This window comes from Mytilus californianus, unplaced genomic scaffold, assembly GCF_021869535.1.
Source record: "Mytilus californianus isolate M0D057914Y unplaced genomic scaffold, xbMytCali1.0.p SCAF_5, whole genome shotgun sequence".
In the NCBI taxonomy this organism is placed as follows: Eukaryota; Metazoa; Mollusca; class Bivalvia; order Mytilida; family Mytilidae; genus Mytilus; species Mytilus californianus.
The window spans coordinates 70,412,794-70,427,975 of NW_026262701.1; the positions used below are offsets into that span (position 1 = coordinate 70,412,794).

Below are 15,182 nucleotides of genomic sequence, written 5' to 3' on the forward strand. Positions count from 1 at the left end.
GTGGTTTGGATTTCTCAGATACAGTACTATAAGCAATAGGGTCACTAAATTTGGTGTATGGAATGATTGTTCATGTCTATCTGGTAGGGTTCATCTGACCTTGACCTAATTTTCATGGTTCATTGGTCAATATTAAGTTTTCATGGTTTCTCAGATACTGTAAGCAATAAGTTAACCATAATTGGTGTATGGAATGTCCTTTCAATGAACGAAAAATTCTAGTTTTCTTCAGCTTTTTATTTTAACAATATTGTTGATAGGATATGGATTTATCAAAACATGTAAATACAAATATATAAAGTCAAAAGAGAGCACATCAGACTGGAAAGATCTAAGAATAATCATCAATTATGAAAACATTGTTTCATTTAATATATTATGCACATACATAAATTTCCTTGCAGATAAAAATGTCATTACAACAAGCTTGCAGATAGAAGATAATCTTATCACTAAGGATTTGAATATGCTTTTTGACAACAAGTGTAAAATTAGTTATGATAACTGACAGAGAAAAAAAAAAGAACAAGAATTTTTCCATCCAACTTTTAAAGAGTAGCTTAAACTTCTACAAAGAGATAAGCATAGAGAAAACAACTTAAAATATCATTTCCCCCAATTTTTTTTTTTAAATTGGTATTGATGACAACAATCACAAATCATGCATCTGTGTGCATTAAAAAATCATTCCAGTCTGATCAGAAAATGAAAAATGAAATTTTCAGAAACATTTTCAAACTTGTATACTTTTGAATACACATGTACTATGAAATAAAGCACTCAAGTGTTAACATATTCAAAAGTACAGTTAACACATAGTTTCTGAATATAAAGTGGATAAATGATATGTAAAATGTAATTGTTTTCACAAAAATATGTACATAATTGTAGAAGTCAAAAGGGATTTCATTCATTTAAAGCAAACTCAAATATACATGTATAAATGCAAAATTCTGACTATGCCACAATAACTAGATAATGTAATAAATATTTGCCATTTTCAACATATAAAACAATTTCTTATGTACCTAAATTTCATTCAATTTAAATAAATACATATCTGCATTTTTACCTACAAAATATTTAGTTTAACAGTTTAAGATTCTTACAGTATGCATAATGATACAAGCCCTTAGGGCAATGCTCTTTACGAAAAAATAGATTTGGAGTGGGCGTTTATCTGGATTTTAAAAAATCAACACCAGGAGGATAGGATGAGGGCTAATTTATAGTTATGTTGATTTTTCATAGGAAATCAAGGATAGGTATTTATTATGATATGAGCATTAAAAAAATCGATAATTAGAGATGTATTCTTTGGTCAAATGGTTGCCACTGCACATAAAGCAGACAACCAGCAATCAATCAATCTAATGAATATATGGATAAAGATTTAGTCGTGTAAAGCCAGTTTAGAATTATTTTTATTTTAATTGATAATTTCATAGACAAATTAATAATATGAGTTAACAAGAGTTCCCTTTACAGACCCCTCAAAGGACATTATGTTTCCATTTGTATGAAATCTGTAGACAATGCAGAATGACAAAATTTAATTAAATTCTTTTAAGTACTTTTCAGTTAAAAAAAAACAGTTAATAATGAAATGTGTCATTTGCTATCAGATAAAAAAAATATTGTATTTTTTTTACATAATTTTCTAATAATTTATTTTCTCTTCATCAATATCAGTAAATATCATATGTAAATACCAGATGTTGACAACTGCATTAGCATATCTTTTTCATAAATTATGTAATATTATCAATATATCAGGATTCTATATCCCAACATTGCATGTGTTGACACAAAATCTATTTAAATATTACTTGTGTGCACTAGATTTCCCCAAATATATAATATTCAAATTCAATTGATTCAATGACACAGCACTTTATTGTCACAAACTATTTTTAAATTCCTCATTTCCCCAGAAAATCCTTAAAATAACACTTGTGACAGTTCCTGCATGCAGAGTTTTCTGAATATTTGACTTTTTGTATATACAATTGTAATACAAGGTTGTTTTCAAATGAATAGAAACAAAAGGATGACATAATTCCCTGATTGAAAGTTTTTATCCCTTAGTCCATCTCTAAAGCATTGTTTATCTTGTTTGAAGTTATCTCCCTTTGCTCATCTAATACTGCAAGTCAAATAGGTTTTGCAAATATTTTCCAGCCTTTTTTCTTTTTGAAGTCGATTTCATGTTCTGACTTTCATGATGTTTTTATACAAGGGAATATCAAGTTAGACATATTCATATTATTTATCAAGTCACCAAAATGACTAGTTTGCAAAAATATTAATTATTTTACAGAAATGACATGCTATTTGATTGAGTGTGCCGTGACATATTTTGGTATGGTAGTGGCAGTAGACTTGAAATGATCTGTACAGGTAGATGTCCATTAACTGCCTAGCCCACAACCAAAGGTCTTCTTATAAATTGAGTCCAATGTTAAGTTTTATTGAGATGGGGATGGGACATGGTCCTCAAATAAATAGAGTCCCATCTTAAGTTTAAATGAGATGGGACCTGGTCTTCTTATAAATAGAGACCGACGTTAAGCTTAAATAAGATGAAAAATATAGGTCCCAGTTCTAGTACCTAATACATATTACATAGATAGTTAATTGATCACTGAACATACAACCTAGTTAGAGTTTGACAGTTTCGACAATACCTAGTAACTACACCTAAGAAAGATGACTTAATAATATTTTGGGTCCTCATATCTACGTACCCAATGACAATCCACGTCTGAAGGCATTAACCGAACTGATATAGTATTAACTGACAGATGACCTAAAAATGTCTTTCCCAGCATTGATATGTGTTAAAAGATTAGTTAAAGCAAATAATCTTACAAATCAATCTTCTAAATTACATGTAATAGTCTCTTATACAAGATTCAATTTTCATTTAGTTTTTATCTTCTTCAGGAAACTATTTTTTTGCATGCAATTTTCTACTTGGGAGAAAGGATTTGAAAGCCAGGATTTATTCATTTAGAAAAATATCGCACCACATGGGATAATGATCTCTCCTACAGATTATCTATATTCTCTCATTAAAAAGGTTTATCTGTTCAATAGGACAAAGATCTTTTTGATGTATGACAAAGAAACACAACACATCTAGACAATTTCTTTGTATATAAAACATCATTGGCTGACAATTTGACAAATCCTCAAAATAGTGGAATTCAAATCAGATTTAATTAGTTTAAATCCGATTTTTCTTTGTAAATGGTATATACCACAGCTGACGCACATGAGATATGAAATCTTTATCAATATTGTTAATCTGCCATGATTGATATGTCCTAACACCATCAAAGATTATATAGACAGCAGGAAACAGATAAATACCATAAAGCCAAATTAAGAAAAACAAAACAAGGAAAAACAAAAAATTTGGCTCTATTTTTTCTTCTTATGATGGCGGCAAAAAAATACCTCTGAAACTTTTTTTTATTAAAAAGAGTGGGAAAATATTAATTATAATAATGAGGATTGGTTATTAGATAATTCATGTATGGCATTAAAATTCCCTTATCATTATGCATATAGCAAATTTTGAACATTTTAGACAAAAAGGGGAATTTTTAATATAATACCTATTAGGCCTATACATTTATACTGACTTCAAGGTCATATTTAAAATAATTACAACACCGTAATATTCTTGAGGATTTGTGACAGTATCAAATTACATAATCATGAAAATTACATTTAACAAGCTTTTCCTTAAACAAGTTAATTAATTGTTTCTACATCAACAACACTTTTAGATAAAAGAAGTGGATTCTGACAAATTAGGGCTTTATATTTGACAAGTCTGTATGTGACAGCCTACTTAATTACTGTGTGAAAAATAACAAAACATGCAAGTGTTAGCTCACATTGGACTCTCAAACACAAAATGATGAAGTTATAAAGGCAAAAATTAGTTGTGTATTTAGGTCGCAATTAACTTATCTAAATTTGCATTGGAACCATAAACTCCTCATTAATTCATGAAACTTTTTAAAGTCATGGAAAATTAGCTTCAAAGCTTTGACCATGATAAATTTGGTGGATCAACAACAATTTTAATAAAATGAAATTATTTGTTGTAGTTTTGTTATATCCTGATAAAAAAAAATCTGTATAATCAAAAATTAATTTTTGTTCAACATAAAAAAATCAATAAAATTGCTGTTTATCTCTCGTATTCCTCATTCCCTCATCCTGATGGTGCATGAAATATTTGCCACTAGACAGTATACTAACAATAATCAATCAATCTATCTATTGTTCCCAAATGGCAAATATAAACAAAAAACTTATTGTGCAGAATAAATTCAGTCAAAATGACACTCCCCCCTCCCCCCCCCCCCCTCCAAAAAAAAAAATAGGAGAAAAGATTCCTGATCTTTTTTTTGTGAATAAAATCATCAAACCACTGCTTGGGCAGTAAGTTTTACAATGTAAGTTACCTCCCATGCTCCAGACAATGATAAATTAATCTGTTGGAGTGATTTTATATCTTTTCCACCAAAAGATGCCCATTTGGGCGCATGCTTTGTATACAAGGCAAAACTGCCCTACAAGGCAACAGAACAATTTTTTTTTAACCAGAAAGGTAAAATTTTACCACTATCAACAGCTAAAAATTGTATTAATATACTGTTATAAGTTAAAATGGTTTCAATCTGTTCATTAAACAAACATTTCAGGTACTTTTTAAAAAAATGCATAAATATGTATGATTAAAAAACTGATGAAAATAGCAAATACATATAGTAGAAAAAATAACACTCTACAACATAGTAGCCATATAAAGCAAGTGAAATAAATAACAACAATTTAGACAGATTTGATCTGAAATCAATATAATAAAGCACTTAGTACTAACAGTTCATTTGATATGTATATAATAAACACAACCTATTTCTTTCGACTTTTTTTAATTAAATAAATAACTGAAATAAAATGATTCTAAAGGACCAAGTCCCTATAGTGTGGAATGATAAAATGTACAAATATTCAATTAGATAAAATTCAAAGAAAACATTAATATCCTCTATCTGTATGAAATATAATTTCATTTCTTTATTGATATTTTGGATTTCTTTCAATATTTTTTTTAAAAGATTTATGGCACAGAACATGGAAATCATTGGTACTCTAAAATAATTTAACTGAGTGGACAATATTAATTGTTTAACAATTTCTCATTTTTAATATAAAACTAGTGGAAACAAATAATTGTTTTAAATACAATAATAAAGTTGTGCAACAAACTTAAAGAATACAAATTTTAACCCTGAAGGTCAATCCACACTATTTAAAAAAAATTCGTGCAAACAGTCAGTTCAATTTCAATTACTACAGTTGAAATTAAAGCTACTGCAGGGAAAATGCTTGAGCAATTTTGATTTCAACTGCTATATACATCTATATATCAGTTTTTTTAAATAGCAATTGAAATAATCTAAAAAACAGATGACTGCTTTAAATAATGCAGAGCGGTCTTTAATATGACAATTTTTAATATGGAGTGTATAAAAAAAATGTCTGCCCCATTTTCTATATAAAGTCAATCTCTGAACAAAAATTTTTTGTTTATGAACAGCTGCTTTCATCAATCATTATTATTTCATCTAATATATAATATCCATTTAATTTATACACCTCGATATAATGTGACTTACAAATACAATAGTAAAATTTAATACCTGTTTGTTTACCGAAATTTTTATTAAACTTTTCAAATTTCCTGTTTTTCAATTGTTCAAATATTTGAAAATGAAAAATCGTTTAAATAACGTGGTAAATTTATCACTGTCACCGAACATTTATGACATGATTTGTTACATCGTAAATTTTTCTGACCATCAGAAGAAATTTATTCTTTGGTCCCTTATCGCCCTCACAAATCAATATTAATTCAGGTCCCTTATCTCCCTCACAAATTAATATTAATTCAATACTAACTATAATACAACAAAATTCTTGTCTCGGCTGCCATAGATTACACTTTGTTCTACCATAACTGTACTAATTTCCATGAAATAAACATTTATCTGTAATGTTTTCTTCATCTTACTTGTAAATCCATAGACTTGGTTTTTTTTTTTCAAACTAGTAAAAGCAAAAAACTTGACACTTTCTTTGAAAAATACTCTTTAAATAGAACCATGAAATAATGTACTCTGGATTAAATAATAATCATTGGATACCAATTTTTGTAATTTCATTGGTAAGGAAAACAATAAATAAATAAATTACAAAGACTTTAAAAGTAGCAACTGTAAAACTAGGTACTCTCGAAATAGCAATTTTTCTTGAACCACACAAATAAGAAGTTAAGCTAAACAATAATACATTTCTATAGGACACCATACCCTGTTCCTACAATAAAATTTTCGTGTTCTGTGAACCATGGAATCTGGGTCAAACCTCTAATTTGGCATACATATAAAGCTTGCATCATAATGCACATGTGTACTAAGTTTCAAGTTGATGCGACCACTATTTCAAGGTGAACAACTTTAATAACTTGATATGGGAAAGATGCATGAACCCGAAAAATCCCCTTTAGTATCTAAGATGTGGCATAACAAGGGGGATTTTAATCACAAGTTAAAAGACAAGAACTAATTTGAAAATTGAAATAATAGAAGGTTAATTGAAAAGTTCAAATTTTAGGACTTGTTCTAAAATCAAACCAGAAAAGTTACATCAAATCTATCATATGTTACAGACTGAATTTGGAAATAAAAAAAAGTTTCATAAAAACTGAACCAAAATAAATCTAAAAATATGTTACCAATCAAAATTTTATATGAATTTGATTAAATATACTTACCATGAAATTACATTTATATTATATAGAATATGTTTGCTTTCAGAACATGTTCTCATCGAAATTAACTAGGTGATTAAAAATTACATCCATAAGATGTACTCACCTACGTCATATTTATACTAAATTTATACTAGGGGTGGTGCTGGATTGTGGTAAGTATATTTAACCCTATAAATTCATATAAAATCTCTTCTTGAGATTTCAAAAATAACCATTTTTCTTGACAGCTTCTCAAAATTGGAAATAACCAATATTTCAAAAAAGTTTGTGTTCAAATGTCTATGTTAAAATTTGTAAAGAATTGCCCAATAAAACATAACTAATTGCCTGGCAACAAACGTGTCTTCAGACAAACATTAACAACATCACAACATAGCTAAAAAAAAAAATCAGATTTCTAGAAAAATAATATATTGAAATTAGTACAGTTATCGTTTAGAAATTGCACATAGCAAAATAAAAATATATATGTTACAATTTTTCTTTTTTGACTAACTCTTCTGCCATTTTAAAATACTTAGAAAACTTGGCAGTATGGTCTAAAGGAAGATATACATAAGGACTCATGTTAAAGGCCTCTTTGATACCATATTTCTTAATGGTGGATAAATGACATCGACTCAGATGATAACGGTATGTTCCTTTTGAAGCAAAATGTCTGCTGCAAGCTACACAGTGGTACTCCACGGCCGAATCACTACCACTGTCGCTATGACTACCATCAGATATCACATCTTCCACAAGGTCATCCTCGTCAATTTCTCTTTTTACAGACAAATTGAGAGGAATGGAGACTTCAGGTGATCCATTCAAAATAGTCCGACTTGAAGAACTCATTCCAGGAATGTCAGTTTTTGTTATGAGCTTCTGTAATTTATCAAGAGGGTGTTCACTGTCTAATGCTTGACCATAGACAAAGCTACTCAGTGAATCCAGCGCTGAAGACTTTTCTGTATTTTGTTCCTCTTCGTCAATATTTAAATATTTACTACTCAATGATTCACTTGTAACTTTTGTTTCTTTAAGCTCAGCAGTTTCTAATTTTGTACTTTGTTTAGGACTCGTCTGCCTTTTGTTGACATTTTCACATAACTTTTCAAGTTTTTCTAATTCATCTTTTGTAGAATCATCGGCTTCACTATCATTCATCTCCGATTCTTCTGGCTTCTTTGATGTATTTTCCATCATTAAAGATGGCTGGAAATATTTCCTATATTTTTCGAACTTCAACAAAGGACTAAGAGATTCCTGCTTGTCAAACATATTTACCTGAAACTTGTTTTTGCCATAGGTAAATTTTGAACTGAAACTTTTTTGAATGAATGATTCCATGGCTTGGAGGGCAGAGTTACCCCCCTCTTCTGTTCCTTCATCCTCTGGATTTAAAATATCTAACATTTTAGCACTATCAGCTTTTAGTGGATTTCTGTCTTCGGATTTATCATTTTGTTTTTTTTCTGAGGATTTTTGGTTTTCAATTAGTTCTACGGGTTCAGTTTTGATATTGTTTTTCTTTTCCGGAGTATCAGTTACAGAATCTTGATTGACTGGTTCTAGTTTTATATCACTGTTTACTTCATGTTTCAAGTCTTTCTTTCCTGAACTTTCAAATTTCACATTTCTAGAATTTACATCCTTTAAACTCTCAGAATCTTTACCATAACTATTTTCGTTCGGGTCAATTTCAAAGTTTTTATTTTCTTCTTTTACATTTTTTGACTGTAGATTGTCAACTTTTGATTTTAACTTTTGAATTCTTGATTCAAAGGCATCGACCATACTTTGATGAAGACAAGCTCGTACGTGTTCTACAAAATAACTTGTTTCTATCTTATCACCACAATTTTCACAGCTGATCATGCTATCATCCATTAAATCACTCTCAGGACTACTTGCCGATAACCTGTCCTGAGGTGGTGATGTCCTAGAGAGAGATTTTTTGCGAGCGTCGTGATTTGTGCTTTCATCGTTTACCGGTAAATATTGACGATTGTTTTGTTTTAAACCCAAGTCTGTGTGATTTTGAGTTCGGAGTATGTTTCGTTTATGATGTCCAGATAATATCATGTGATTAGCTAGTCCTTCCATGTCCACAAACATACTATTGCATACCTTACATTTGAACACACATTCACGGTCAACATCACGATCACAATAAGCAGAACACTTGTGTGTACGTCGTCCATGTTCAGAACTTACAATTTTTGTATAATGCTGAGTCTGCATCATGTGAACTGTCAACATAGGCAATGATTTAAATGATTCTCCACACTGCATACAGCGTAGAATTCGTTTGGTTTGTTCCGACTCTGTGTTCAACCACATATCTTGACCGCGGACAAGTTTGGGATATTCCATTAAGTTTGCCTTTTTTACACCAGCAGGGAGGTGTCCAGTTTCTTGAATATGTAAACTTAAATCATACAATGAAGTAAATGTCTTAGTACAAACACATTTATGCCTTGTGTATTTGTCTTCTTCATTATCGGTGCATGAATTCTGCTTTTTGAAGTTAGAATTCAAGTCTTTGTGATTATTTAGTGACATTTCTGATTTTTCGCTCAAGGATTTCTCAGATGTTTCGGTAAATGGCGGAATAGGGCTTTTCTTTTTTGGTAAGGAGGATATGGAATTCAGCAAAACATTATCTCCACAAAAAGTTTTGTTAAACATTTCATATGACAAGGGGTGTAACCCTTTCACAGGTTTTTGTAATTGTCTTGTGTGATAGTCACCACCAAACTTTTGTTGCAAACTTTGTAGACTAGATTTTACAGAATCTGGGAACATTCCATTGCTGTACTTGTGACGAGATTTCAAATGAATATTATCAGCTGTATGACTTGACGTAAGCTTACTGGAACCTGGTGAGTATGATGCAGATGAAGACGAGGATTTTCCACTACCAGTTTTCTTCGACAAGTCTAAAGGTTGGTCAGTGTCATATGCTTTTAAATTGGTTTGATAACCCATTGAGTGAAATGATGAAACAGCTGAAGGCGAAAGGAAGAGTCTGTTTGAATAAGGCTTTGATTTCAACATGTGTTGCCGTGGATGCATGGGAGCATTTTTAACATTCGACAGAAAGGCTGAAGTTGGAATGAGAGGCACCTGCCACTTTGAAGAGTGAATGTGTTCCTCTTTAAACATCTTTTTAGGTGGTGAATGATGATGATTGTTCATGAATAGAGGCAAAGGGTCCTGCCTCATCAGTCTTTTTAATGGAGGTGTTTCTGAACGACTAGATTCTTTGCTACATTCTTGCTTATCCATGCTGTGTTTAGTGTCTGATATTTTTTCACTTTCCTCCACATTTTCAGTTTTTTCTTCTTGTTTTATTTCTTCCTTGCCTATAATGTTGTCCTGGTCACAGTCCCCATCTTCTATGTTAGAAACTCCCTCTTCTTCATCATCTACTTCAGACCCTTCCTTGTGACCATTACTCATTATCTCTCCGTCATCCACATCCTGTGAATCTGTTTCCATAGTTACTTTGTCACATTCTTCGTCACCATCACTTTCATCCTGGTTATCATCATTATCTCCCTTTTCTGACGATTTCTCATCACCAATAGCTGTAACAGAGAAAATGGAAATTAATTTTACAAGGTAAAAAATGTTTAAACTTTAAAGCTCTGAGAGACATATCAATAAATACACCAGTAAATTCAAAAGAAGCTACATACCAAGTGAATTCTACATTCAATTTCAGACATATCAGTTTATTCAACTGACTATACTAACTAAAAGGAAGAAAATGACCACATTTTTTAACATCCAAGCAGTTTATTTTATAAAAACAAAAAAAGTTTTAAATAGTCTATATACTGTCAAATCAAAACTTAAGCAATGAAACAAATCTTCCCTCTACACTTTAAATGGCTGTATATGCTTTAATTCATATATCTTATTTGCTGCATAACCACATTATTTAGACTGGCGGATAGTTATCTCATTGGCTTTTAAACCATATCTCTTTTTTTTTATATATATATATATATATATATATATATATATGGATCATGAAATGAATCTCTTCTGAGAACAAAACTTGTTTACAAATATACATTTTACCAACCCTATCTTTGTGTCTTTCTCATATTTTGCTTAAAATATTTAGATATATTATGTTGTTTTATTACTTCCAATAAACTATTATTTTCTTATTCATCCACAGATTTTGATAAAATAATGAAGCAGAAGAAATGCTTTAATGATTTAATATCCGATTTTAATTTCAACAGCAATTTTCAGGTAGAAATATCACATATGGTTTTTCACCTGTAATCATCTTTGTTTATTCCTTAGCACACGAAAACATGTGAACCTGGATGCACTTTATGACATAAAGTAATAATATGAATTGTCATAGACGGATGCAATAAGTCATCTGCGCTAGATTTATTACGAGATGACAGTTTGACAGTCCGATGATTGTGTTTCTTGAAACTGGAGATGAGACCATAAAAACAAGGATGGGTTTCAAATTTAGGAAAATATTAAAACAACCCTAATCCATCACAATATCGGGTATTTTAAACCCGTCTATAAATCTGTCAAAAATGTAGTATATAAAACTACAGTAAAAGTGCCTAAGATTTAATGATAGGTGACATTTCAGTATGATAAAATATGTCATCTCTATGCCAAATAATATTAGTAATAAAATTTGATATATTCTGTTAAAGTTTTAAATTTAATACAAAATTGTATACAGTGTGATTGTAAAAGCAGTATTTCTACTGACTTCAGGAACAATACTAACTCTCTGTTATCACAGCCATGAAGACTAGTATAATTCAACAAGATACATTCACTCTCAAATTTCACAAAAAAAATTACCAACTTGACTACAATAAATTTTTTTGGGAGTTGTCTCCCTTGCTTCATTACCAGATTATCTCAGAAAATCACAATGGATCAAAAATTCATTCTTTTGACCCTTCTACTTCTCAATTTAAGAGCATACAATACATCAGACATACTTAGGAAATGGTGTACTATTAGGGATATTTGATATTTCAGCTATATTTTGCAATATTTGTAGAAAAAAAACCTTAAATATGGCATTTCAACACTACTCCAAACAAATAAACTTTCAAACAAAAGAAAATAATTAGGCATTGCTGAAGGTCATCTTTTACCATTTTTGGGGAGGGGAACATTTCAATTAATATTTTCAATGCAACAATGCCTCAGACCTTTAATACCACTATACATGCCAACTGTCATATGAATCACTGTTGTTTACTGATAGTTACTGATGATAAAAATGTAAATTCTAGCTTTAAGCCTTACGTACTAGATAAATTGCATATATATATTAATTTATCAAATACAGCAACCAAATTTTATGAATTCATTATATATTCTGGTAATATTTCACTTAAGGAAGTTTGCTCCTCTTGTTTTTGAATTTTTGCCAGATATTCAGAATCCTCTGGTTTTATCCATGTAGTACCATTCAAAAATTTTGCCCGCTAACCCCTACTTTTCTTTTCATAATTTTATTACATGTAGTTTCAAAAGCCATATTTGAAAATCTTATAAAATCCTTGTTATTTTTTCATAGTTTTTGAAAGAAAAAAGGTGCCAATGTTAAATGCAGGAAAAATCTAGAGAGAATTATTTCGCACTAAATTTTAAATGGCTTATATCTCGAAAACAAGCACACAGACCCTTCATTTTTTTCTGCTTATTTAGTTCCTTTATTTATTTACTATCAATTTATAACAATCTTTTAAAAAGCTTGTTATTTTGAAACAGAATAGCAAACATCCTTAAATTATAAGCGTCTTCAAGAAACAGTTAAAAGAGGATACATTATCATCTGCCCCAATCTACTTTCTCTTTTTGACATGTCAAGCATTTGTATACATCAAACCAAACCATTTCCTTTTTTATGTTTTAGAAGATATAATTTTGAAACAGAAATAGTGTTTTTCAAAAAGGGTCAAATTGTTTTAAAAAAAAAAACCATGGGTGCAGTATCCGAGGTTGGATCTATATGGATACAAGGAAGTCTGTAAAGTCAGAAATCTAAATGATGACATCAGGATGCTAGGATACCTGGATGGTAGGACACCTAGATTGCTTTCATCAGATTCAAACTATAAGCCAAGTTCACAACTGGGCTAAAAACCTCCATAGATGTAAAACACAGATCATAAGCATTTCTATTAACAGAACATGATGGAGTGTCACTCACAAAAAGGAAATTGCTTCAGTACTAAAACTTTGATTTTGGCAGTAGGTTGACTGAAGAGCTCAGGTTTTAATTTTGTTTTCAACTGAAGTAATGTGAAGTAAACTTGCTACAAGTCCCTTTCCTGTTGATTTCCTTCTTACTATGATATCAGAGTTCTCTGAAAAGTGGAGGTTCCAAGGTCCTGACCACCAAAATTTTGCAAAAGACCAACACAATTTTGATTTTTTGCAACAGAAATAGTAGTGTCTGAGGACCAGCAGATTTTCTTCAAGGACCACCAGTGAAAAAAATATGTTGAGAACTCTGTGATTTGTTTACAGAAAATTGTGATAATACTGACTGCCCCAGGGCACTTAATATAACATGGTTTTACAGTGTCCAAGGAAGTTCGATTTCAAAATATAACCAGCTTGCACTCATCACATGTTTCGTGCAGTTTCTTAATTATAAATCAATTATGCAGGAATGCATATACAACCCCACCTACCCATGATATCAAAACAGCAATTACACAACAACTTATTATCTTTGATGTATATTTAACGGCTTTATAAGTAGGTTACATATACAGTCAGACAACAATTGTGATTACCGAGACATAAAATATCCACCTGAAGACCCCCATTCTTTTCTCCTCCATTTACCAAATGATTTATAGAAATTTTCGAAGTTTTATGGTGTTTCTATGCACAAATCCATGTGAATGTATATTTCTATATTAACTTATATTGATTTAGTATGTCAGGTTGTGTTTTTATGAAATTTGTATAGAAAATAAATCGTATAAAAAATCAATGGAAAATGACAGAATACATCTTTAATTCCACCAGACTTAATGCATTATGTGTTCAAATGAAAAGAAATTCACCACTCCAATAAATCATATATAATAGTCCAATAAATCTGAAATCGAAAAAAAATAAAAAATTCTATAGTTGAAGTGTGCTGTATATCATAATCGAAAGACAGATCCAGAAATCTGCTGATTTTGCAGTCATCTAGCTTAAAAAAAACAAAAAAACAGCTTTTGTTCAAAATTAATTTTTTAATCAGCCAGCTAACTGAACAAGCTGCAGTAAAGGAATGTACTTGCTCTTCATAGTATTTTTCAAGATAAGCAGGAGAGAAAAGAGTTTCACCAAGACAAAAGTTTGAAGCTGCTAGGTAGAAGCCAAGATAGTACTTTTGAAACTGGCAAGTATCTATAATACTATGTTTAAGATGCTGAAACATTAGCAGGTTCTATGCACATACCCAAGCCCAATATTACTTTTTATCTTTTTGTAAAAAATTTGAAATCTCTCATGGTTAACTATGTATTTTATATCTACAGGTTAAATGTTTACCCTGCAACATGTTGTGCACTGAAGCAAAAGCCATCTTGAATTTCAGATTGGCACAAAAAAAAATCATGACTTGGAAGAAACATTACATTTGAAATTTTCAACAACAAAAAGCTATATGCATGCATTTCCAAGACTATTCTTTCTGCTCTTCAATGTACTATGCAAAAATCAATTGTCAGAAATGCAAATTTCAGTTTCTGATTTCTGAAAAGAACTTTCAAGTATTAGCCATTTAAAACCTTTGGGGCCATACTAAAATTAGGACTTAACCAAATTTTCACAGGTCTGACACAAAATGAAAAATCTGGCAAACAAAAAAAAACATATTGTCAAGTTTTTTCCGATTTCTGAATCCTACTTCTTCATAAATGCCCAACATCAGTGTTTATAACATTATATAGACATTTCCCTAGAGTGATTTCAGAGGGAAGTGACAAACAATAAAGAACAACATTACATAATACATATGGTAATCTGATTTGGAGCAGGCACAAAACTGTTTACCACTGTACCAGCCAGAGATTGAAAAAATTCGTAAGGGTTCCGCGGAACCCAGTGTCTCGCCTACTTTTTCTGTTAATCGCAGGCTCAACAAAAATGAGGAAGTAAATCAATAAAAATATTCCTCTTGATACTATCTTTTGATTGTAAGAAGTTTCTGTCCAAGTTTGGTAAAAATCCAGATAGTTTATGAATCTAATAAATGTTTAAAAACTTTATCTGCAGACTGAATGTAATGTTAACTTGAAGAAAACAAAATTTCCTTCTA

At 30.6% G+C, this 15,182-nt stretch overlaps 2 protein-coding genes across 8 annotated transcripts in view; both read right to left on the reverse strand.

Annotated features, from left to right (window-relative positions):
• The window catches only part of LOC127701343 (plasmanylethanolamine desaturase-like), a 429,461-nt gene that overhangs the window by 309,557 nt on the left and 104,722 nt on the right, over positions 1-15,182 (reverse strand). The window lies entirely within an intron of this gene.
• Positions 217-15,182, reverse strand: part of LOC127701272 (teashirt homolog 1-B-like) — a 74,520-nt gene continuing 59,554 nt past the window's right edge. For 5 of the 6 annotated variants that reach the window (XM_052205107.1, XM_052205113.1, XM_052205110.1 and 2 more), the window contains exon 2: positions 217-10,434. In XM_052205107.1, coding sequence (XP_052061067.1) covers positions 7,331-10,434 — 3,104 coding nt within the window. In that variant the 3' untranslated portion in view covers positions 217-7,330. Of the gene's footprint in view, positions 10,435-10,545; positions 10,620-15,182 lie in introns of those variants that run through there. The other variant, XM_052205112.1, reaches the window with a different exon arrangement.